The sequence below is a fragment of the Capricornis sumatraensis genome, chromosome 18 (genome assembly GCF_032405125.1).
Source record: "Capricornis sumatraensis isolate serow.1 chromosome 18, serow.2, whole genome shotgun sequence".
NCBI lineage: Eukaryota > Metazoa > Chordata > Mammalia > Artiodactyla > Bovidae > Capricornis > Capricornis sumatraensis.
The window spans coordinates 62,869,393-62,895,181 of NC_091086.1; the positions used below are offsets into that span (position 1 = coordinate 62,869,393).

Here is a 25,789-nt window from a genome sequence, read left to right on the forward strand (position 1 = left end):
TGCATACGTACTATGTGAACTGCTGTACCAGGAACTGTCCTAGTTGGGGATAGGGAGGAGTGAGAGGGAGAGGAAATAATAAATACACGTGTCCAGTGGTACCCATTGCCAGGGAGACATTTTAAACAGTGAAGGGGCGTTAGGGTACCCTTTTATGGAAGATGGCATTTGAGAGAAATCCTGATGGTTTGAGGGAGCAAGCCAGGCGGGCTTCGTGTCGCACAGCAGTGTCTGGCCCTGTAAAGCCATCGACCGCCTCTTTGCAGGCCCACGAAGCCGTCATCCATGGCCACTACCCGGCCCCCGAGGAGAACCTGCAGGTGCTGGCTGCCCTGCGGCTCCAGTACCTGCAGGGGGATTACACGCCGCACGCCCCGGTGCCGCCCCTGGAGGAGGTCTACTCGCTGCAGAGGCTCAAGGCCCGCATCAGCCAGTCCACCAAGAGCTTCACGCCAGGGGAGCGGCTGGAGAAGAGGCGCACAAGCTTCCTGGAGGGGACCCTGCGGCGGAGCTTCCGGACGGGCTCGGCGATACGGCAGAAGGCAGAGGAGGAGCAGATGGTGGATATGTGGGTCAAGGAGGAGGTGTGCTCCGCGCGGGCTAGCATCCTGGACAAGTGGAAGAAATTCCAGGGCATGAGCCAGGAACAGGCTATGGCCAAATACATGGCCTTGATCAAGGAGTGGCCTGGGTACGGGTCGACGCTCTTCGACGTGGAGGTGAGAGCGGGCTGCTGCTTCCTGGACCAGGCTGCACACCTGAGTCAGTGTGACCTCGGTCAAGGTCACGGGGAAGGAGTACTGGGTAGAACATGTGGCTCTCTTACCCTCTGAGGTTGCGTGCATGCTAAGTTTCTTTGGTCATATCAGACTCCTTGCGACCCTGTGGACTATAGCCCACTGGGCTCCTCTGTCCATGGATTCTCCAGGGGTGAATACTGGAATGGGTTGCCATGCCCTCCTCTAGGGCATCTTCCCCACCCAGGGATCAAACCCATGTCTCTCATGTCTCCTGCTTTGGCATGTGGGTTCTTTACCACTAGCGCAACCTGGGAAGCTCAGCCCTCGTAGGTTAGAGCTCCCCAGTTTTACCCTTAACCTCAGCCCCCACCCACCCAAAGTATTCTTCCTCCTTTTTGGTAAATGCTTTTGTAATGTTAGAAGCAAGTGGAAAATTAAGATATTATGTATTCTTAAATAACTGACTCTTGCTTATTCAAGCTGTACACCCAATGAAAAAGTGCTGGTAAAAATCTGCATTAAACTTTTTTAAAAATATCTTAGCACTATGTCCATAAAATTAGAAAATTTGGATATACTTGGATTTTAATTTTTTTTTCCCATGGCTATTTGTAGGGAAAAGTTTCTTTTACACAATTGGAGTTTGGCTAAGTTTGCATCAACCTAGTACTGATTCATATCCTTTTTCTTTTTTTTAAGTAGACCATTTATTGAAAGAAAATTTTATTAATGATCAAGATCAAGCCTTGACAAACTGCAGCCTGCCTTTTTTTTTTTTTTTGTAAAGTTTTATTGGAATACAGCAGTGCTCTTTCTTTTATGTATTTTTCTCTGGCTACTTTCAGGCTGAAATGGCAGAGTTGAATAGCTGTGACCGATACCACAAAACCTAAAATATTTACTCTCTGTTCCTTAACAGATAAGTTTGCCAACTCTTGGTCTAGACGAGCATCTATTTTTCTTATGATCAGAGTCATTCAGCATGTTATTTGTTGACTTTTAAAGAAGGCTTTATAAAACCCTAAATAATTGATCTCTATTCCATGAGTTTTCACTGGATGCCATCTTTGGGTGGGTGGCTTGATTGGTTGAGTCGGTTACATTTGTTTTTAAGTATAAGTCAGATGCTTTGTACAAGTACCTCGTCTCCTGTGTCTCTGATGCATATCCCTCTTGAGTCCCATTGCCTGGTGTTGTCATCCCTATATCCTAGCTCCTATCTCTCCACTTATGTGTGCAAAAAAGTCTGTTGGTAAACCAATGAGATCAACCACCATACACACAAAAGGTCACTGCTGCTACTTGTCACGAGATGTGTTTTTCAGGAGGAGCTGAAACTGCTCAGCACATATTTGGAGAATTTCCCTCTATGATCTTAGATTTTGTATTTGAACAACCATCCAAAACAGGATTGAGGTGGAACTAGAGATAGACAGGAATGGGCATTAGTGGTAAAGAACCCACCTGCCAGTGCAGGAGATATAAGAGATGCCAGTTCCATCCCTGGGTAGGCAAGATCCCCTGTAGGAGGGCATGGCAACCCACTCTAGTATCCTTGCCTGGACAGTCCCTTGGACAGAGGAACCTAGTGGGCTACAGTCTGTAGGGTGCAAAGCGTCAGACACAGCTGAAGTCACTTAGCATGCAGTGATAGACAGGCTGCTTGATTTGATGGGAAATTACTGTCAAGTTTCTCGCCTGTGGCCACCTTCTCATAGCTAATTCACATGGCCAAGACGGTGGTGACATTGACAGGCGGAAAGTCCAAGCAAGATGCTGAATTTACCAGTTGGTGTTCTCCAAATGCATGGGGTTGGTGAGTTGGTCAGAAATCAATCAAGACAGCCAGAGAACTACCATTTTTCATGTCTTGTATTTCAGTTGCCCTCTGCATAAAGACACATTGAATGTGTTCAATACTCTGCAGAGGGCTGGGCTCAGAACCCATCTTGTGGTTTCTGTGTCCTGTTTCTGACTTTGCTGATCTGATCTTGCCCCGACTCTTGCCTGCCCCCCAGTGCAAGGAAGGTGGCTTTCCCCAGGAGCTCTGGCTGGGCGTCAGCGCCGATGCGGTCTCTGTCTACAAGCGCGGGGAGGGGAGGCCGTTGGAAGTCTTCCAGTACGAACACATCCTCTCCTTCGGTGCCCCCCTGGCCAACACCTACAAGATCGTCGTCGATGAGAGGGAGCTGCTCTTTGAAACCAGTGAGGTAGGAGGCAAATCTTCCGTCTGTGGCCTTGATGAACTAGCAAGACAACATCCCGTTTCCTGATGCCTTTGACCAAATAGCTTTGTTTGCATATTTCGCTCTGAGACATAGGAAAACACAGTATGGTGGTCCCTCCCCTGCTGCAGGTTTCTCACAGGCCAAAATCTGACAGTCCCACGTTTCTTCTGTATACCTTTGCAATGGAGAAATTTGGTTTCCAGCTGTCAGGGGATTTTACCCTTGCAGGAAAAGAAGGGAAAAGGAAGTGACACAGAAATGAAGAAATCTGGTTTCCAGCTGTCGGGGGCGGGGGGGCGGGGGGGCGGGGGGGGACGTCTTACCCTTGCAGGAAGAGAAAGGGAAGTGACATAGAGGTACCAAAAAAATATATATATATATATTGGCAATAAAGCCTTGCAAAAATTGTTAGACCAGGTGGCAGTGGATCACAGCCATGAGACTGGGGCCAGGCAGTGTCCAAGGAGCAGGAGGGAGTGAGTGGCAGACCGTCCTGGGAAGAGCTAATTCTCACAACACAAAAAAAATCACAAAAACACCTCTGTATATATGCCGTCCCGCTCCAAAGCATAAAATGTAGTAGTAATCATGATGAGAATGCAGGAAGCCTGTTGAGGTCTCCATGCAGGGAGCTGTTAACAAGCAAAGGTGAGAAATGGGCGTGAATCCCATGCCTCCCATTTGGCTACTGGTGTAAAGTGAGGGCGAGGAGCTGGGAGGTGATGACTGGACCACAGATGTGGTGCAGGAGGCGTGCAGTGGGATGGGAGGAGGTGGGGGCTCTTACGGGAGGGTCCCTGGTGCCCGGCTGCTGGGTTTGGTCAACTCCAGTAGAGAGCAGAGAACCGCTGTGAGATCTTTGTGAATAGTGTGTCAGGACAGCACTTTCACAGGGATGTCCGGTGGCATTAGAAGGAAGACGAGGGATCAGGGAGATGGAAGCCAGTTAGGATGTCTCCGCAGGGACCCAGGCCAACCATCAAGAGGAATGGGCCAGAAGGGGCGGCAGTGAACACACCATGAAAGAGCTGCTGTGCATGCGGAGTTGGCAGAGAGCAGAGCGTGCATGGGTGGCTCTTGGTGGGGTGGGAGGTGGTGTTCCCCACTCCTACCCCCACCGCCCCCCCCCCCCAGCCCTCAGTTCTGTTTCTCCAGCTGTATCACGAGGTGCTGACCGGCAGGATGGGATCCAGGCTTTAAAAGCTGTGATTGTGGCTTCTGTCGTGTTGCCCTTATTTTCAATGGGGACAGTCATCCCAGCCCTGATCATACCAAGACCCTTTATGTGATTAGGTGGGGGCTTTATTTTATCTGCAAAATGTGACAGTTTTACATCAAGCAACCACCAGGTGGTGCAGGGGGAAAGGCCACGAGTCCCTTCTCCCCACCACAAGCAAAAGGAGCAAAAGCAGTTGAACTTTTGGCCGAATCCACGGCCTGCACAGTGGATTCACGCTGGCAGGCTGCTGGCTTTTGCAGGCGGGACGGACCCCCGCTTGCCCGTGCTGGGCGGAGGATGTCTGATTGTTAGCCTGGGCCCCCTGGCCTTGCGGACACTTAGTGACCGTGGTCTGACTCTGCTCCCCTGGCAGGTGGTGGACGTGGCCAAGCTCATGAAAGCCTACATCAGCATGATCGTGAAGAAGCGCTACAGCACCTCGCGCTCCGTGAGCAGCCAGGGCAGCTCCAGGTGAAGGGAGCCCCAGTCCACGCGAACTCAAAACCTGCCCGTGCCACCCTGCTCCTCGGCCCCCGCCGGCGCCCGCGTCTGCTGTCTGAATTGCGGCTGCCCCAGACTTTCCAGAAGCCCCTCGTCAGAGGGAGGTGTCTTGGGGACCTTTCGTCCTGTCCATTCCAGCAATCGGTGTATTCAGCTGTACCACCAGTTTCCAAAGCTTTACTTCTCTTAGATGATACATGCCTTAAAAAGAGAGGAAACGAAACCCACGCTGCCACCAAAGCAGCCAGAAGTGCCTTAACTCCGTGGAGCCGACACGGACCCCCGTAACTGTGCTACTGAAGGGAGATAGATGCTCACCCCTGCTTTTCGGGAAGGCTTGCTGAGCTTGGGGTGGGGAAGGGGCGTCGATCCATCAATTCTGCACTAACCTGATTTCCCCTGGGAGGGAAGGTGAGGGAGTGGGGAGGGGGACGGAGAGAGAGCGTGAGGGGATGGTCTATTTTAGGTGGAGAGCTGCTGGCAGCCTTCCTCACAGACGCCTATTAACTTTTTCTCTTTGTTTCATCTTTAATGTGCATGCGCTTGCCTGTGCACGCATGTGTTCATAAACACATACATCACTTTCATCATTGTTCCACGAGCCTTGAAAGCGAAGGGAAAGAGGATGTGCAATGAATTGTGTAGCATCTGTATATTTTAATCGTTCAGAGTCAAGAGTCCTCAACTGTTACTTTGCAAGGTGGTTTTTATTAACAACCCAGAATCCTGGATTTTTCCTGTCTTTGCTGTATTTCGAAAGCCACATTTTTGACTCCAGTTTTGTTTTACGTGTAGCAAAGTCTGCAATCTGTGTCTGCTGTATTATAAACAGATATGCAGCCTGCATATAACTGTATTTATAAACCACTCTTAAACAGCTGGCTCCAAGGCTGTTTTTAGAACTGTATGAAGTCACTTTGGAGTCTTCAGTTTCTAAGAGGTTTAAGTTAAAATTCTGGAAGGTTAGCTTGAATCACTCTGTGGGTAGATTGTGACTTAACCCTGTTTGAATATGAGGGAAAGCTGTCATCTTCCTTGAAAACAACTTGAGCAAATCTTTAAAGGACCCAGACGTTCAATGCTGAGGCTTTAATAAAATACACACCTATTTTATCCAAGTTTATAATGGTGGCCTGAACAAGGCCCCTGTAAATAAATCAGCATTTATGACCAGACAAAAGATAATCTGGTCTTGGACTTCTATTTTTATACAGAAAACTTGTAAAGACTTAGGCCAACTAAGTCTACCCAACAAGAGAAGAAACTTGCCTTATCCCTATGGATAGCCACGCGGAATCATTGTTTCTTGGCTCAAGAAAATCTGACAATAAAAGATACTAGCTAACGTTCAGTGTCTTTTCTTTATGGGGTGGCTCTCAATACCACTTGGGGTTTGTTTATGTTTTTGTTGGGTTTTAATTTTAATGCTTAAGGCTTCAAAGGGCCAAAGCTGTGTGTTTCATGCACTTGATCATCAGGACTATATGTCAACCACATAGTCATTTCAGCAGCTTTTTTAGACACAGAGCATGACCCCAAGAAAGCAGAGAAGGTAAAACACCAGGTTCAGTGAAATCACAGAAATCTGAGGACTTGAATTGTGGATGTTGGACTGTCTCCTGTAGCTGACCCCCAAGACGCCTGATGGCAGAGCCTCTGTCCTGCCACCTCCTTGCAGCCCCGCTCACCTGCTTGTGAGCAGAATACATAGGGAACTTGTTTAGCGACAAATTTCCCCCAAAGAACCTACACAGGCTCCTCAATCAGACATGGCAGATGACGTCACTGGTCCCCCCAGTGTCCTTCTCATCACCTGTGTGTCCTGGAGCTGCCTCCTCCCAGGAGCGATCAGGAGGTGATCCGAAGCCAAGTGCCCGCCCCACCCCCACCACCCAGCACTTGGCCTGAAGGTGGCCAAACAAAGGTGAGCTAAGACTCCGGTATTTTGTTGTTGTCATTGTTTTCACTTCAGGCCCCAAGAGCAGGAGGCAGAAGTGCCTTTTCCCCTGCCGACCGCTCAGGACCTCCTCTATAACTTCTCATACCCCAGAAGGGTGCCCCACCCTCCCAATCACATACGAGGAAGTGGGCAGAGACAGACAAAGTGACTTGACTCAGGCATTGCAGCAGCGCCAGACTTGGACCCAGGTCTCTCTACACAGAAGCTTTTACCCATCAGTAGCTTCAACTTAACATGTTATTTAGAAGTAATTACAGATTCAGGGGAAATTGGAACAGAACGTACAGAAAGGCCTCTACACCCTTCACCTGGGTGTCGCCAGGGGTAACATCTCACACAGTCGCGGAAAAGATCGTAGCTAAGAAACTGAGTTTCCTCCATCTGCAGTTTATTCTGATTTCACCAGATTGACACGCACTCATTGTGTGTGAGACTAATAGGTTGTGCATGTGACCTGTGGAGTAATGTGGAGTCTCTGCTTACTACAGAGAAAGGCATCAACTTGGACAACCTAGTTTTTTCATTTGTTCTAATTTTTAATTCTTTTAGAAGATAATACACATGGGTGGGGTTTTTCTTATTCAAACTGAGAGTAAAATGACTTTTCCACCCAGCTGTGATCCCCTGGTTTACCCAATTTAATTCCCCAGAAAGAATTATTTTTACCATTTTTTTAGAATGTCCTTCCAGAAATATTCCAAGCATATACTCACATAAATATTCCCAACCCCTTCCATTTTAAGCATAAACTCTCTTGCACCTTCCTTTTCTCCCAGGATATTTTAGATATGATTGCCCATGGTATCTCTAGAGTTGCCTAGTCCTTTTTGTGTCCTAGACAGTTTTGGAGAGGGAAAAAAAAAAGCCCACTTGATTTATCTCTAAAAACAGTTCAGAAATGTAAGAAAGCAAACATTTGTGAGACTTTTTACTAAGCACCTTAAGTTGGGTCACATACACACTTATAGTAAAATTCTGTGTTTAATCTATCTCATCCATTGGAATCTTTGATATATTCTAGAAATACATGTGTCCTCTGGGTATACAAATGCGTGCTTTAAAGAACATAAAAATTCTCATCCACTAAACTTTATTATCTATTAATAATAGTGAACAAAATAATATATAAAACTGAAGACCTGGGTTTGTTCCCTGGGTCACGAAGATTCCCTGGAGAAGGGAATGGCAACCCACTCCAGTGTTCTTGCCTGGAGAATCCCATGGACAGAGGAGCCTGGCGGGCTGCAGCCCATGGAGTCGTACAGGGCTGGACATGACTGAGTGACTTTCACTCACTCACCCAAATTTAACCAGCACCTTTATGCCTATTTTCTACAACTGACCAGAGAAACATCGTGATATTTGGGAAAGCATTGCATCTGGATTCTAAGTTTGGCATTACCATTTTCAAGTCTGTAATTTTGGTCTTTTAGGTCAGAGGTCAGGAAACTACAGCAGAGACCAGCTGCTTTCTAAATAGTTATTGGAGCACATCTCTACCTGCTGATCTGTGTGGTATCTAGAAGTGTGATTACCGTTCAACAGCAGAGTTGGTGAGTTGCGACAGGAGCTCTTGCAAAGCCCAAGTATTTACACTCTGGTCCTTTGTGGACGGAGTTTGTGGACCCCTCTTTTAAGTAATTACAGAAGTATGCCATCTCCTTTGTGACCAACTGTTGGCTTTGGTGGGGATTTTGATTCCACATGTCGGACATGGAATAGAGCCCCTGGTTTTGGATCTGTTGCTTTGTCTTGTCCACCGTATTGAATGATCTTCCTGATCAGCCCTCCTTGCATTTCTCAGCACAGATCTGGTTTCTACCTGATCAGTCCCTAGATTTTGACGAGAGCTTCTTCAGGACAGAAAATGTCTTCTGTCCATGTGCCCAAGAAATCCAGCATGGTACCCTCCGAGAACGCCCCAGAAGCTGAGTTTAGCCAGACATAGTGATCAAGTCCCAGCCCCAACTCTCCAGGAGTTGTGGAGATCAGACAAATGCAGGTGAAGATGCTCTGTGACCACACGAGGTGGCACGGCGGTGGTCGGGTGAGCTCCAGGAAGTCCAGGAAGCAGTGTTCCAGGTGCCCAAAGCACGTAGGTCCATGTGACTGGGAGCAGGTTGGGGGGCACCCTTGAGGGGGAGCCTCAGGAGTGGGGCAGCTTGAGTGGGTCTTGCCCTGTGGCAGAGGGGAGGAATTCCTGGGGGGGGGGTGGGTAGGGCCCCTCAAGGAGCCTGAGCACAGAGCTGTAGGCATGGAGCAGGTGTCAGGACAAAGGTCAGAAGCCATGTCATAGCCCCCAGCCCCAGATGGCATCTTTCTCGGTCTCCATACTTCCATCTTTGGTACCCTTCACCCCAACCCCATATGCTATTCTCCACAGACAAGATGCCCAGAATGTCTTTATCAAACATAAATCCAAATACGCATGCGTACTCAGTCACTTCAGTTGTGTCCGGTGACCCTATGGACTGTAGCCCACCAGGCTCCTCTATCCATGGGATTCTCCAGGCAAGAATACTAGACTGGGTTGTCTACTCCAGGGGATCTTCCAAACCCAGGGACCAAATCCAGGTCTCTTAGGTCTGCATTGGCAGAGTGCCACCTGGGAAGCCCAATACACGCTTGCACTGAAAACTCTCCTATAACCTAACCAAACGATGAATCTCTACTACACGCCCTGTGCTTTCTGCCCGCCTGCGTCCAGCCTTGTCTGACGTGCACACTCAGCCTCACCCACGTGTCAGCCCATATTGCTGGCTCCAACTCAGTGGCACATACCTTGGCCAGCTGGCCCTACTTTAATTTTGCCCCCCTTTTGTCAGCCCAACTTAGAGCATTCTTCTGCCCAGCAGTGGGAAGATGACCCTGACGTTTACTGCTGAGACCTAGTGTCTGAGCTCAGGACGACAAGAGCTGTAATTCCTCACCACCCGATGTTCTGGCAGTGGTGACTTGCTGGCAGATAAATTCATCTCCAGGCTCCCCAGGGAAAACAATCTCACTTTGTAGTGTTTGCTGATTTCCAGGGTGGCAATATTCCCACTATGGCTGATTGCAAACTCCGAGGTGACATTGCTGCACGCAGAGTTGAAAGGAGATGCATAGTCGGCTCCCCAAAGCTGGTAGAAGCTGGGTCCTTTACCCCCGACAGAAAAGACACATCAATAAATAATTTTTCAATAAAAAGCAGCATCTTAGAGGAAACCCTCTGAAGGAAGTAAAAAGGAAGGTGCTTAGAAAGCCTGCAGCATTTTGAGTGAGGGAAAGATGTGGGGAAATTAAAGATGTTTTCAAAGTATAGAGACAGTGCCTATCTTTACTTCACCCAGGCACTTTTATTTTCTCTTTCAGGTAATAACAGGTTCAGAGTTGATGAGCAGTTTGAGACATAAACAGGATCTACTGTCCCAGAGGCATCCAGACGTTTGTTTGGTGGGAACCAGTTGCCAGATTAGAGGTCTCCCTAATTCCCTCCTGGGAATGCCAGGAAAGAAAATGAATAATTCCTCTAACCCTGATGTCTTGGGGGAAATCATTCTCTGTACATTTATTTGACACTGAGGAAATTTAATAGTCCTCTTGATTAAAGATATGATAACCCCAAGAATAACACCAACCAGAACATAATTAATTTACTATTTACTACATTCTTGCTGTTTGGATAAAAAAGCAAAACACCATCTCAGCGGGGTTTGCCAAGGAAACCCAAGAATTATCTAAATTGCTTAGAGCCTGAAAGTTGAAAGTATTAGTCACTTAGTCACATCCGACTCTTTGTAACCACATGGACTGTGGCCCACCAGGCTCCTCTGTCCATGGAATTCTCCAGGCAAAAATACTGGAGTGGGTAGCCATTCCCTTCTCCAGGGGATCTTCCTGACCCAGGGATCGAACCCAAGTCTCCTACATTACAGGCAAATTCTTTACCATCTGAGCCAGGAGAGAAACTGAGCCTAGCTGGAGATAAAATCTATAAAAACATGAATCCAGAAGTTGATTCTAACATATGCTGACCATTGGATATGTGTTGAAACATCCAGAAAACAAGAATTCGAGGAGGAAAGTTTTCAAAGGTAAATGATGAGTCAGAAAATGCAGGTTTGTGATGTGTGATGTGAGCTCATGCCAGCAGGACGAGTCATTCCTTCTCACACTCCCCTTTCACTGTGGCTTTCCCTTGACCATCTCTCTCTGATGTGACCAGTGGCCTTAGTTAGCATTTGCTCAGCACATGTAATGGTTCAGGCTTGGTGTCAAGTACACAGTCATCATCATCTCATTGTGTCCCCTCAGTGGCCGTGATGTAGTTGCTGGCAAATCTATTTTATGCTGAGGACACTGGGGTGTAGAAGGTCATTTATTTAACTAGCGGTAACAGCTTTGTTGTGTAACAAGTCACTCTAGAACCCAGTGGCTAATGCAACAAGCCTTTATTGAGAGCGTGATTCTATAGGGGACAGTTTCCCTGATGCTCTCACTCATGACTCTGCAAGTCACCTGCAGCCAGTCCTCTTTGTTGATCTTGCCTTGTCTTTGTCCTGTGCCTGTGAGAGACCATAAAGAAAGCTGAGCACCGAATAATTGATGCTTTTGAACTCTGGTGGGGGAGAAGACTCTTGAGAGTCACTTGGACTGCAAGGAGATCCAACCAGTCCATTCTAAAGGAGGTCAGCCCTGAGTGTTCATTGGAAGGACTGATATTGAAGCTGAAACGTCAATACTTTGGCCACCTGATCCGAAGGGCTGACTCATTGGAAAGACCCTGATGCTTGGAAAGATTGAAAGCAGGAGAAGGGGATGACAGAGGATGAGATGATTGGATGGCATCACCAGCTCGATGGACATGGGTTTGAGCAAGCTCCAGGAGTTGGTGATGGACAGGGAAACCTGGCATACTGCAACCCCTGGGGTCGCAAAGAGTAGGACATGACTGAGCGGCTGAACTGAGGCCTCAGATGGGTGGTTGAGCTCTGCTCTATGGGGTCTCTTGTCCACTACTTAACTAGTGTTAGCTGATTCACAGGACATTTTGGCAAGACCTCAAGAAAGCTAGCAGGCAAAGTCTCTTGAGACTTAGGTTTAAAATAGTCACATGATTAATTCTGCCCCGTTCTATTGGCTAAACCAAAACCCAATGCCAGACCAGAACGAAGAGATGAGGGAACAGACTCCATGGCTTAATGGAAGTTGCTGCCAAGTCACTCAGTCAGAGTGGGGAGAATTGTGGCCATTTTTGTAATCTGCCTTGCTGGCTGAAAAATCATAAAACTACAATGGACAGAGAATTCAAACCTGGGTTCATGTGAAATCCTGCTCGCATCACAAAGCTATATTAAAATCCAAATACTTCCTCTCTGTTTCTTCATAAGGCCACCCCCATCCTAGGGGGCATAGTTTGCAAGCATCCCACCAACAGCTTCCTCTAAATAGCTAAGCACTCTTAATGTAAACAGACACACATGCCCACATTACTCCCTCCTCCAAGTTTCTGTTCATGTTCTTCCCTTGCCTGAAACGCCCTTTCTCCCCTTGTATGTTTTCTTCATCTTTGGCAATCTGATTTAGATGTCAATTCCTCCACAAAGCTGACTGTTGCAGAGATGGCGAACCATCCACCAGGCATCTATCCATTCTCTCCTTTTACCTTATAGTAATAAAATTCCCCTAAGCTTTAGCTTGCAACAGATACTCAGCTACAGAATACATTTCCCAGCCTCCCTTGCAGCTTAGTGTGTGTGTGTGTGTGTGTGTGTGTGTGTGTGTGTGTGTGTGTGTCTATGTGTGTGTGGGGGAGTAGTTTTAAAATATGCTGCAACTTCCTCATATTTGGACCATAAGAAGGTGAGGTCTCACTTTGTGAATAAAAGACCAGCCATAATGACTCCAGGCTTCCCTGGTGGCTCAGCAGCAAAGAATCCGCCTGCGATGCAGGGGTCACAGGAGACTCAAGTTCTATCCCTGGGTCAGGAAGATCCCCTGGAGAAGGAAATGGCAACCCACTCCTAACCTTGCCTGGGAAATCCCATGGACAGAGGAGCCTGGTGGGCTACAGTCCATGGGTCCCAAACAGATATGACTGAGCGACTAATACCAGCTTAGTGACTCCACTTCTAATAAACGGGATGTGGTGAAAATGATCCTGCCTAGCTTACAAGCCAGGCCAGCAAAGATGGCCTATCTTCACCTGCTCTTTCTCTTGGGAACCACACCTTAAGTGTGCTGAACTGACAGGAAATCCCCCTACCTTTTCGGCAGTGCTGAGAAGATCATGTCAGGAGGCCATGTAGAGATAGACAAGCCCCAAGTGGACCATCACCCACTGTTGGTCTCGTAAATCTCAACCATAATGTGTGAGGGTCTTTAGACCATCTCAGCCACTAACTTATTTTTACTTTTTTAAAAAATGTTTTTTAAAAATTGTATTTGTTTTTGGCTGCTTTGGGTCTTTCTTGTTGCTTGGGCTTTTCTCTCGTTCCGGCAACCATGGGCTACTCTTCATGGCGGTGCCCCAGCTTCTGGTTGTGATGGCTTCTCTTGGTGCGCAGCACAGGCTCTAGGCACTTGGGCTTCAGTACTTGCAGAGCACGGGCTCAGTAGTTGTGGCTCACAGGCTTAGTTGCTTGGGAGCATGTGGGATCTTCCTGGATCAGGGATCGAACCTGGGTCTCCTGCGTTGGCAGGTGGATTCCTACTCCTCCTCCACTAGGGGAGTTCCTCAGCCGCTAACTTTAAATCACCCTTCATACAAAGTCCACTCCCTCCCTCTCCAGACCCATCAGTGTCTTATCCAAGGCATCAAGTTCAGGCTTGAGGCCTAAGACCTTGTCATCTAAATCAAGCTCCACGGTGAATGAATTGCCAACATCCGCTGGATCATCGAAAAAGCAAGAGAGTTCCAGAAAAACATCTATTTCTGCTTTATGGACTATGCCAAAGCCTTTGACTGTGTGGATCACAATAAACTGTGGAAAATTCTGAAAGAGATGGGAATACCAGACCACCTGACCTGCCTCTTAAGAAACCTGTATGCAGGTCAGGAGGCAACAGTTAGAACTGGACATGGAACAACAGACTGGTTCCAAATAGGAAAAGGAGTTACGTCAAGGCTGTCTATTGTCACCCTGCTTATTTAACTTCTATGCAGACTACATCATGAGAAACGCTGGGCTGGATGAAGCACAAGCTGGAATCAAGATTGCTGGGAGAAATATCAATAACCTCAGATATGCAGATGAGACCACCCTTATGGCAGAAAGTGAAGAGGAACTAAAAAGCCTCTTGATGAAAGTGAAAGAGGAGAATGAAAAAGTTGGCTTAAAGCTCAACGTTCAGAAAACGAAGATCATGGCATCTGGTCCCATCACTTTGTGGGAAATAGATGGAGAAACAGTGGAAACAGTGTCAGACTTTATTTTTGGGGGGCTCCAAAATTGCTGCAGATAGTGATTGCAGCCATGAAATTAAAAGACACTTACTCCTGGGGAGGAAAGTTATGACCAACCTAGATAGCATATTCAAAAGCAGAGACGTTACTTTGCCAACAAAGGTCCGTCTAGTCAAGGCTATGGTGTTTCCAGTGGTCATGAATGCATGTGAGAGTTGGACTGTGAAGAAGGCTGAGCGCCGAAGAATTGATGCTTTTGAACTGTGGTGTGGGAGAAGACTCTTGAGAGTCCCTTGAACTGCAAGGAGATCCAACCAGTCCTAGGAAGGAGATCAGTCCTGGGTGTTCATTGGAAGAACTGATGCTGAAGCTGAAACTCCAATACTTTGGCAACCTGATGTGAAGAGCTGACTCATTGGAAAAGACTCTGATGCTGGGAGGGATTGGGGGCAGGAGGAGAAGGGGATGACAGAAGATGAGATGGCTGGATGGCATCACCAACTCAATGGACATGAGTTTAGGTGAACTCCAGGAGTTGATGATGGACAGGGAAGCCTGGCGTGCTGCAATTCATGGGATCACAAAGAGTCAGACATGACTGAGCAGCTGAACTGAACTGAACTATGAATGAGGCTCCTTGGGTGTGGTCCCCGGGTATAGCTCATTGATTAAAGTCTTATTGATTGAAAGGTCTCTGCACTAAAGAGACAAGTTTTCTATGCTCCCAATACCATAATGGGACTGGCAAAAGAGAACAGCTGTGGACATTAATTTTTAAAGGAGGGAGGATAGGAAGCACATAGCCATTACTGTTGTTGTAATTGTTCAGTTGCTCAGTTGTGTCTGACTCTGCGACCCCCATGGACTGCAGCATGCCAGGCCTCCCTGTCCATCACCAACCCCCAGAGCTTATTCAAACTCATGTCCATTGAGTCGGTGATGCCATGCAACCATCTCATCCTCTGTCGTCCCCTTCTTTTCCTGCCTTCAATCTTTCCCAGCATCAGGGTCTTTTCCAATGAGTCAGTCCTTCACATCAGGTGGTCAAATATTGGAGTTTCAGCTTCAGCATCAATCCTTCCAGTGAATATTCAGGATTGATTTCCTTTAGGATTGACTGGTTTGATCTTCCATGCTCAGCCTTCTTATCAGTCACTAATCCATAGCATTTAAAGAATAATGAGTGGGAAGGATGTTCAAGTGGGAGGGGACACGGGTAAACCAATGGCCTATTCATGCTGATATTTGGTAGAAACCAACACAATACTATAAAGCAATTGTCCTTCAACTAAAAATGAAGAGAAAAAGAGAGAATAGTGACTCAGAGGATAGACCCAAGAACCCACGGAGAATGATTCCCAGTTAGTAGGACTGAGTCCTGACTGTGTGTTAGCTGAATTTCAGAAGTGCATGAAAGAGAGAAGTCGATAATTTGGACCAGGGGACCAATCATGGTGGCTTTAAATGCATCCACAAATTCTCTGATAAGCCTCCCATAAGAAGGTGGAGTTCGATTCTCCTCTCTTTCTAAAAAACAGACTGTGGCAGAGAACCAATGTTCAGCTCCCAAAGCCAAGTCATGAAAATGGACACCACAGTTTTTTTGACTCTCTTGTGGGATGCGTGTTTTCGGAGTACAACAGTCACCGTACTGGAGTCACCAGGTAAAAAATCTATAGGGAGAAAGATAGCTTAGGCACCAGATGTCAGCTAACCCTAGAAACAAAAATAGGAGGAAATTGGTCTATAGCCCAGTTTATTATACAGGTAAAGTAGCTAGACTCATCATTTTAATTTCATGGTCCTCTTAAATGATGCTTGGTGTAAAAAATAATCTAATTTCTAATAAGACAAAATATATCCTTTCATGACAAAGAAAATCCCATTTATTGTAAGTTGGAAGACTTTGCTTGAAATGTTTGTCTTTTAAACCATCTGGCCTTCTGTTGCTTGGTAGAATCATGAATTTTTTAAAAGTAAATTTCTGCTGCTATTCACCCAGAGCATGCTGCCCAGAATCATCCATGTGAGATGGCAAATTGATACCTGCCATTAAGGTCGCCTCTTCTTCCCCTCATTCTGCACAAATGGCTGTTTGTCATGCAGGTCTTGGTTTGATTATCATCTCCCTAGAAAAGCCTTTCTTCACCACCAAATATAAAATGGCGAGACTTTTATCACATCCCTGTGGTTTAAATAGCACTTGCCACAAATGGTATTTTCTTATTTAATGGTTTCTTGCATGTCTTCCCCAGTTAGGGTGTAAGCTCCAGGAGAACAGAAATTGTTTTATATTTATCACTGTGGCTCTGTTAACTAGAACGGTGTCTGAACTTAGTAGATGTTCAGTAATTATTTCTTGAATCAGTGAAGGAGGAAGTGGTGACTTTCAGCTGGGGGAGGAGGCACAGCAGATGAGATTCCCTGGAGAACACAGCCCACGGCAGAGATTAACTGCTGAGGCTTAAAAAGGCCAATGCCAGGGCAGCAAGGTTAAGGCCGTGAGGTGGAGGAGGATGGGAGGCAAGGCAAAGGACCTTGTCACTGTGCCAGCCGCTGCCTCCCAGGGAACCGTGAGAGACCCCCCGGGTGCTCAGCGGGAGCCTCTCTGGGGCCATGGGCGTTGTCCCTACACAAGTCCCCCAGGGAATTCCTGCCTTGGAGCTCTCCTCCAGGAAGGAGGAAAGAAATGTCTTCTTGGATAGGTCCTGCCTCCTGGTTCCCATTGGTTGAATTTCGCCACATAGGGAGTCAGTCCCCTCACCTTTGGGCTTCCCCAATAGCTCAGCTGGTAAAGAAAGCACCTGCCATACAGTAGCCCCCGGTTCGATTCCTGGGTCGGGAAGATCCCCTGGAGAAGAGATAGGCTACCCGCTCCAGTATTCTGGGGCTTCCCTGGTGGCTCAGTTGGTAAAGAATCTGCCTGCAATGTGGGAGACCTGGGTTCAATCACTGGGTTGGGAAGATTCCCTGGAGAAGGGAAAGGCTACCCCCTCCAGTGTTCTGGCCTGGAGAATTCCATGGACTGTATAGTCCATGGGGTCGCAAAGAGTCCAACAACTGAGCGACTTGCACTTCCTCCCTCACCTTTCCATGTCATCTGGTGTCTTTTAAGCCACGTGGGAAGCCTTATTCCCCACAGTGGCAGGCTGAACTGTGGTCCCCAAAGATACCCTCATCCTAAAGAAAGATGTGGTGCACATATATGATGGGATATTACTCAGCCATTGAAAAGAATGTCATAATGCCATGTGAAACAACATGAATGGACCTGCAGACCGTCATACTGAGTGAAGTCAGGCAGAGAAAGATAAATATCATATGATTATCACTTGCCAATCATATATGCCAAACCTGAAAAGAAATTATACAAATCAACTTACTTATAAAACAGAAACAGACTTACAGACTTAGAGAATGAACTTACAGTTACCAGGGGCATGGGGGGAAAGGTGGGGGGAAGGGACAGTTAGGGAGTTTGGGATGGACATGTACACACTGCTGTATTTAAAATGGGTAACTAACAAGGCCCTATATACAGGACAGGGAACTCTGCTTGGTGATAGGTGGCAGCCTGGATGGGAGGGGAGCTTGGGAGAGCATGGATACATGTATATGTATGGCTGGGTCCCTTTGCTGTCCACCTGGAACCATCAGAACATTGTTAATCAGCTGTACTCCAATTATAAAATAAAAAGTTAAAAAAAAAAATCCTCATCCTAATCACCAGGACCTGAACATGGTACCTTGTAAAGCAAAAGAATGGAAACAGTGTCAGACTTTATTTTGGGGGGGCTCCAAAATCACTGAAGATGGTGACTGCAGCCATGAAATTAAAAGACACTTACTCCTTGGAAGAAAAGTTATGACCAACCTAGATAGTATATTCAAAAGCAGAGATGTTACTTTGCCAACTAAGGTCCGTCTAGTCAAGGCTATGGTTTTTCCTGTGGTCATGTATGGATGTGAGAGTTGGACTGTGAAGAAAGCTGAGCACCGAAGAATTGATGCTTTTGAACTGTAGTGTTGGAGAAGACTCTTGAGAGTCCCTTGGACTGCAAGGAGATCCAACCAGTCCATTCTGAAGGAGATCAACCCTGGGATTTCTTTGAAAGGAATGATGCTGAAGCTGAAACTCCAGTACTTTGGCCACCTCATGCGAAGAGTTGACTCACTGGAAAAGACTCTGATGCTGGGAGGGATTGGGGGCAGGAGGAGAAGGGGATGACCGAGAATGAGATGGTTGGATGGAATCACGGACTCGATGGACGTGAGTCTGAGTGAACTCCGGGAGATGGTGATGGACAGGGAGGCCTGGCGTGCTGCAATTCATGGGGTCGCAAAGAGTCGGACACGACTGAGCGACTGAACTGAACTGAAAGCAAATGAAACTTGGCAGATGTCATGAAATTGAGGATTTTGAGATTATTCTGCATTATCCATGTGGGTCCAATGTACTCACATATCATAAGGAGGCGGTAGGAGATCACAGTCAGCAGGAGGAGAGGAGAAGGAAGCAAGAGGTTGGAGTGATGCAAAGAAGGAGCCACAAGCCGAGGAATGCTGGCAGCCTCTGGAAGCTGGGGGAGGAGTGGGCTGGATTCTCCCTTGGAGCTCTCAGCGGGAACCAGCCCTGCTGACAGCTTGGTCTTACCCGCTGAGCCTCATTTCAGACGTCAGAGCTCCTAAACTGTAAGAGAATCAACTACTGAGTTTGCATTAACTTGTTCCAGCAGCGACAGGAAATTAACACACATGCCCTGTAGGGGGAGCTCTTCCTCCAAATCTGTGGCAGGAAGATCCAGAGGCCGCCAGATAACAGACACAGGTCAGTCTCAAGGGGTGGAAAAGGATGGGCCTGCAGAATGGCCATCAGCTACTTGACTCTGAGAGCCTGGCATCCGACCAGGCCAGGGCACCTAAGGAGGTATGTGATGTGTACACAATACAGGGACTGGTATTTATTTATTTTTTCATTTATTTATTTTGAAATTTGGCTATGCTAGGTCTTTGTTGTGACATGTGGGATCTAGTTCCCTGACCAGGGATCAAACCTGGGCTGCCCGCATTGGGAGAGGAGAATCATAGTCACGGGACCACCAGGGAAGTCCCAGGGACTGGTATTTTAAATGACCACGTAAATTAAGAAGTTGTCTGCTCGGTCACTCACCTCTTGCAACCCCAAGAACTGTATGTAGCCTGCCAGGCTCCTCTGTCCATGGGATTTTTCAGGCAAGAATACCGGAGTGGGTTGCCATTTCCTCCTCTAGGGGATCTACCTGACCCAGGGATCGAACCCTCATCTCCTGCATCTCCTATACTGCAGGTAGATTCCTTATCACTGAGCCACTGGAGGAAATGTGTACATGCTGACTGCATTAATAGTGCATTTTATTATACTTCCTCTCCAGTCATGGTGAGGAATAGCTGTCTAGGTTCCTGGGCCTTCCAGAGTGAATTCAATACTGTCCCATAATATGTATCTGAGTCAGACCATCACAAACATGCCTTCAAATCTGGTCACAATCTACTGAGGCAGAAACAATTTTATTTAATGTAAATTTGATATAGAATTTATTTCATCCTAAAGAAAATCAGTCTTGAACATTCATTGTAAGGACTGAAGCTGAAACTTCAATCCTTTGGCCACCTGATGCAAAGAACTGACTCATTGGAAAGGACCCCGATGCTGGGAAAGATTGAAGGAGGGAGGAGAAGGGGATGACAGAGGATGAGATGGTTGGATGCCATCACCAACTTGGTGCACATGAGTCTGAGTAAACTCTGGGAGTTGATGATGGACAGGGAGGCCTGGCGTGCTGCAGACCATGGGGTCACAAAGAGTCAGACACGACTGAGTGACTGAACTAAACTGAACTGTATGAGGGTAACTTTAGCAAACAAACTCCTACATTTGACTGCCTAATACAATTAAAGGTAATTTCTTACTTACATATCCGTCCAATATGGGTGTCCTGTAGAGAGGGTGATGGTTTTGCTCCTGTGGTTATTCAGGGGCCCAGGCAGATGCAGGCCTTGCTTTCTTCTACATTTACCATTCAAGCCATCTTACTTATAAATAGGTGGCAGAATGGGAACAGTTGGTTGGGTAAGGAAGTTCACCTTTTAACCTCCACGGCCTGCAAGTGACATCACTTCTGCTTACAACCCTCCAGCAATATCTGGTCACGTAGCATTACTTCTATGCGGGGGATGCTGGGAAATATAGTTTCAGGCTTTTTGGTAACAACTGTACATTAGATAAGGGGAGACTGAAGGTTTGGTGGATAGCTGCTCCTCCAGACAAGAACTATCCATGAAGATTCTTTCCCCCAAATACGGAAAACTCTTCCTCCAGCCAAAAAACAAAAAACACCAAGGCACCAAGGAAATTTAAGCCAGCTTTTTCACTTTCTTTCACCTTCATTGAGAGGCTCTTATTTCTTCTTTGTTTTCTGCCATTAAAGTGGTTTCAGCTGCGTATCTGAGCTGTTGCTATTTCTCCTGGCAATCTTGATTCCAACTTGTGAGTCATCCAGTCCAGTACATCACATGATGTACTCTGCATATAAGTTAAATAAGCAAGTATTTGTCAAGATGGTATACAGCCTTGACCTGCTTCTTTCCCAGTTTTGAACTGGTCTGGTTCTAACTGTTGCTTCTTGTTCTGCATACAAGTTTCTCAGGAGACAGGTAAGGTGTCTGGTATTCCCATCTGTTTAAGAATTTTCCACTTAGTGACTAAACAACAACAAAAAGGGAATTAACTCAAAATCCTATTAGGTACTGAGTCTCTAGGAGCAAGACAGATGGGTAGCCAACAAGAGATTGCTCAGCCTATACGGTGAAAAGGAGCCAAGGATGTATGATCGATCAGAAGGCGGAAGCTGCCATCCCAATAAAAAGTCACCATCACTTGTCCAGGTTCCAGATCAGAGCCAGTGTTTGGACCCAGGCCCATTGACTGAAGAAAGACTGTATCCGCAGGAGGCGGAACCCTACAACATTATACAAGTGTACGTGGTCTTGGGTCTCCCAGTCCTTTACCAAAGGGACCTTCTTGCACAACTTGAATGAACTCTGAAGGTTGCCCAAGAATTTTGGTGACCAGCAGGCAAGGTCTTAGTAGACACTGACACCTAGAAACACTAATCACAATCAGGGGCCTCTGTCAGAGTACAAGAATATTGGAACTAGAATACAAGTGGAGTTCTGGAGAAGGAAATGTCAATTCGCTCCAGTATGCTTGCTGGGAAAATCCCATAGACAGAAGCCTGTAGAGCTTCTGCTGTTCAGTTGGACGTGATTGAGCAGGCACACTTAGAAATGGAGACCTGGCCAGATCCAACGTCCAGTGGGTCCACTGTGTCTGTGGCCCCAGCTAGTGGTCATTTCCTGGGAGCCTAAATGCTTAGTAGTTGCACAACCTTACATTTGTTCCTTGGCTTCGAGTAAGACCACCAGAGTGCAGAGGCCAGGGAGAGTGCTCTGAAATGGATCCCCTCCCTGACCAAGATGGTGAGTCAAACCTGACAGGGCGCCCTGGGGAGAACGGCAGAAATCAGCGTCATCCCTAAAGACCGAGAGGATCAGGGTGAGGCTCCCACCATGCTGCCCTTTAATGCACAAGTCTGGACCCTGAGAAAACCAAACACGTCCAGTGAACCATGGCAAAGTCAACCAAACATCATCCCAATCGCTGTGACAGATGTGGTCTCACGGCCGGCTCAGAATAGCCTGGCCTCAGTGTGTGCTGTGTGTGATTTAACATTCATTCTGCCTTGGAATTGTTTTCTGAACTAATTTCAAGTGAGCTAAAATCAGAAGATACAATTATATGTCTGAAGGTATATAAGAGGTTTGGTTGTTGTTGTTTAGTCGCTAAGTCATGTCTGACTTTACAGCCCCCTGGACTCTACTCCACTAGGCTCCTCTGTCCGATTTCCCAGGCAAGAATTCTGGAGTGGGTTTCCATTTCCTGCAGGGGATCTTCCAGACCCAGGGATCGAATCCTTACGCCCTGAATTGCCAGGTGAATTCTTTACCACTGAGCCACCAGAGAAGCCCATACAAGATGTTTAGGAAAGGGTTAACTGTTTTCAAAGAGAGTTATATAATTGAAGCTTAATAAATGACATAATAATAATAAATTTTCCATATGGTACTTATTTGGCAAGCTCAGTAATTCAGAACACGGCCAAATACCTGTGAGGAAGTAAAGCTTGGCCTCGCAGCAGTAATTAATAATTGTTCACTGCCTGGGTGCAGCCTGCTCTCCTTGTTTTAACCTTCTTCTTGTTTGGTGGGCATGCCAAGCTGGTCCTCGCTTCAGGGTCATTCACCTGCTCTTCCTCCATCCGTCATGTCCCTGTCTCTAGAACTTCACATGGCTGGCTGTCTTCCTTCATTTAGGTCTCTGATCAAAAGTCACTCCCCTGACTACCCTGTCTGTTCAAGCCCCTTCTTCTGAGTTAATTGTCTTTTTGCCCTATTCTGATTTTCTTCATTGCATTTAGCACACGTTAGGTTGTTATGCTTATGTTCAGTCAGTTTAGTTCAGTCGCTCAGTCGTGTCAGACTCTTTGCGACCCCATAGACTATAGCACGCCAGGCCTCCCTGTCCATCACCAACTCCCAGAGTTTACTCAAACCCATGTCCATTGAGTCAGTGATACCACCCAACCATCTCATCCTCTGTCTCCTCCTGCCTTCAATCTTTCCCAGCATCAGAGTCTTTTCAAATGGGTCAGCTCTTCTCATCAGGTGGCCAAAGTATTGGAGTTTCAGCTTCAGCATCAGTCCTTCCAATGAATATTCAGGACTGATCTCCTTTAGGATGGACTGGTTGGATCTCCTTGCAGTCCAAGGAACTCTCAAGAGTCTTCTCCAACACCACAGTTCAAAAGCATAAATTTTTTGGTGCTCAGCTTTCTTTATAGTCCAACTCTCACATCCATACATGACTACTGGAAAAACCATAACCTTGACTAGATGGACCTTTGTTGCCAAAGTAATGTCTCTGCTTTTTAATATACTGTCTAGGTTGATCATAAATTTTCTTCCAAGGAGCAAACGTCTTTTAATTTCATAGCTGCAGTCACCATCTGCAGTGATTTTGGAGCCCCTGCCCAAATAAAGTCTGTCACTGTTTCCACTGCTTATGGTCAGTTCGTAATGAATCCCATGCTCTTGTGTTGTCCCCTCTCATGACGACTCTGGGCTTAGCCATGCCATTTACCTTGGCCATTGGGATATTAAAGGATTAACCCAATCAGAGGCCAGATAAAACCTTGCACCTTAGATTGCCTTCATGGAACCCCAGCTGCCAAATGAGAAGCCAGAACTAGCCTACTGGAGAGGCCATACGGGGACAGCTGGCAGCCTCCTCCAGCTATGGTGCACCAAATGCCAGTTGACAGCAAATGCATAAGTGGAGGCAGCAACACCATGGCGTGGATCTGAGACATGCCTCTCCAGCTAGCCTCTCCCCAGTCTCCAACCCATGGAATCATGAGCACATGAAAGTCATTTTAGGCCCCTGAGTTTGGGGATGGTTTGAAATGGCAACCCACTCCGATGTTCTTGCCTGGAGAATCCTAGGGACAGGGGAGCCTGATGGGCTGCCGTCTATGGGGTTGCACAGAGTCGGACATGACTGAAGTGACTTAGCATCAGCAGCAGCAGCAGTTATTCAGCAGTAAATTGTACCTGTCACTATTCGAAATTTTATATCTACATGAAGATTTGCTCATTGCCAGCCAACCCTTCTAAAATTTCAGCTCTGTGATGGATAGGAACTTTACCTTGGGTACACCATGGTCCCCCAGTCTGTCTGGCCCATAGCACAGAGACACCCAGAAGACATTTTTTGTTGAATGAATGAACAGTCTCTTATGGAACAGCCGCATCTGGTCCTCTGGCTTCCAGTAAGCTCTCTAAATTTGGCCCATTAAACAGATCTGTCCCTGTGTTGTATTTGACCACGCAACAGGGTCAACTAAAATTCAACATTTTCCAAGCTGATGTTATTCCTACCATGCCCACCCCCTCAGATTTGTTCCCAGCCATTTCCCTCTACTTCACGTTTTAGTAAGGGCACAAAAATATAACCAGTCTTAAAAGGGCCATGATGATGGTTAATTTTATGTGTCAACTTGGCCAGGCTTTGGTGCCCAGCTGTTCAAACATTAATCTAGATATTGCTGTGAAGTTACTTTTATAAAAAAATAAACAATAAATTTATTGATGAATAAATTATATAAATATCAAGAAATGATATAAATATGACAAATAAAATTTTAAATAAATATAAATGTGATTAACATTTATATCTGTTCAGTTCAGTTTAGTCACTCAGTCGTGTCCTACTCTTTGCGACCCCATGAATCGCAGCACGCCAGGCCTCCCTGTCTATCACCAACTCCTGGAGCTCACTCAGACTCACGTCCATCGAGTCCGTGATGCCATCCAGCCATCTCATCCTCTGTCGTCCCCTTCTCCTCCTGCCCCCAATCCCTCCCAGCATCAGAGTCTTTTCCAATGAGTCAACTCTTCACATGAGGTGGCCAAAGTACTGGAGTTTCAGCTTTAGCATCAGTCCTTCCAAAGAAATCCCAGGGTTGATCTCCTTCAGAATGGACTGGTTGGATCTCCTTGCAGTCCAAGGGACTCTCAAGAGTCTTCTCCCACACCGCAGTTCAAAAGCATCAATTCTTCGGTGCTCAGCCTTCTTCACAGTCCAACTCTCACAACCATACATGACTACTGGCAAAACCATAGCCTTGACTAGACGGACCTTAGTCGGCAAAGTAATATCTCTGCTTTTGAATGTGCTACCTAGGTTGATCATAATTTTTCTTCCAAGGAGTAAGCGTCTTTTAATTTCATGGCTGCAGTCACCATCTGCAGTAGACCCTGAGTAAAGCAAATTACCCTCCATAATTCCTGTGGGCCTCACCAATCTGTTGAAGACCTTAAGAGAAGAACCTGAAATCCCCTAAGGAAGGTGGAATTCTGTCTCCAGACTACTTGTGGACTCAAGGCTGAACATCAACTCATGTGGGGATTCCCAGCCTCCCAAACTCCCCTACAGGCTTCAGACTTGCCTGTGCCCACAACTTCATGAACCGATTCCTTAAACCTGCCTCCCTTTGTCGCCACACACACACACACACCGTGCTGGCTCTGTTTCTCTGGAGAACCCTAATACTACAGGGCTCATCCTGGCCCATCCCCTCTCCTCCCCTCCCAGGGTCATCCTGGCCCATCCCCTCTCCTCCCCTCCCAGCCCTCCTTCGGTCCTGAGAGCCAGTCAGTGCTTTGTCATGTCTCCTGCATCGACCCTTTCTCTGCCTCCACCTACCCCGTCTTGCTTTAGGCTCTCACTTAGCATTTCTCATCTCAACTATTACAAAAGTCTATTAGTCTCTCTGTCTCATCTTTTCTCAATCTCCTGCCACTCCACCACCAGGGTTATCTTTCAAGATAAGAATCAGATCACGTCACTTACCGTCAGAACCTTCCCAGCATCTACGGGATACAACTCAAACTCTTTAGCATAACATGAGATCTGCTGATTAACTAGCCTCCATCTCTCTTACTCCTCCACAAATCCCCTAAATATGAGCTTTATTTAACTACTTGGGGATCTCCAAACATGTTGTGATCCCTTGATAACTTCATGCATTTGCACACTTTGTTCCGTTTGCTTGGAATGCCTACCAGTCTGTCTTGAAAATATTCCGACTTCCTCTT

General features: G+C 46.7%; 1 protein-coding gene across 1 annotated transcript in view; it reads left to right on the forward strand.

Annotated features, from left to right (window-relative positions):
* The window catches only part of MYO10 (myosin X), a 207,491-nt gene extending 202,483 nt beyond the window's left edge, over nucleotides 1–5,008 (forward strand). The window contains exons 39-41 of the mRNA XM_068990481.1: nucleotides 267–719; nucleotides 2,759–2,950; nucleotides 4,561–5,008. Coding sequence (XP_068846582.1) covers nucleotides 267–719; nucleotides 2,759–2,950; nucleotides 4,561–4,662 — 747 coding nt within the window. The 3' untranslated portion in view covers nucleotides 4,663–5,008. The remainder of the gene's footprint in view (nucleotides 1–266; nucleotides 720–2,758; nucleotides 2,951–4,560) is intronic.
* Nucleotides 5,009–25,789: the final 20,781 nt, after the last annotated feature.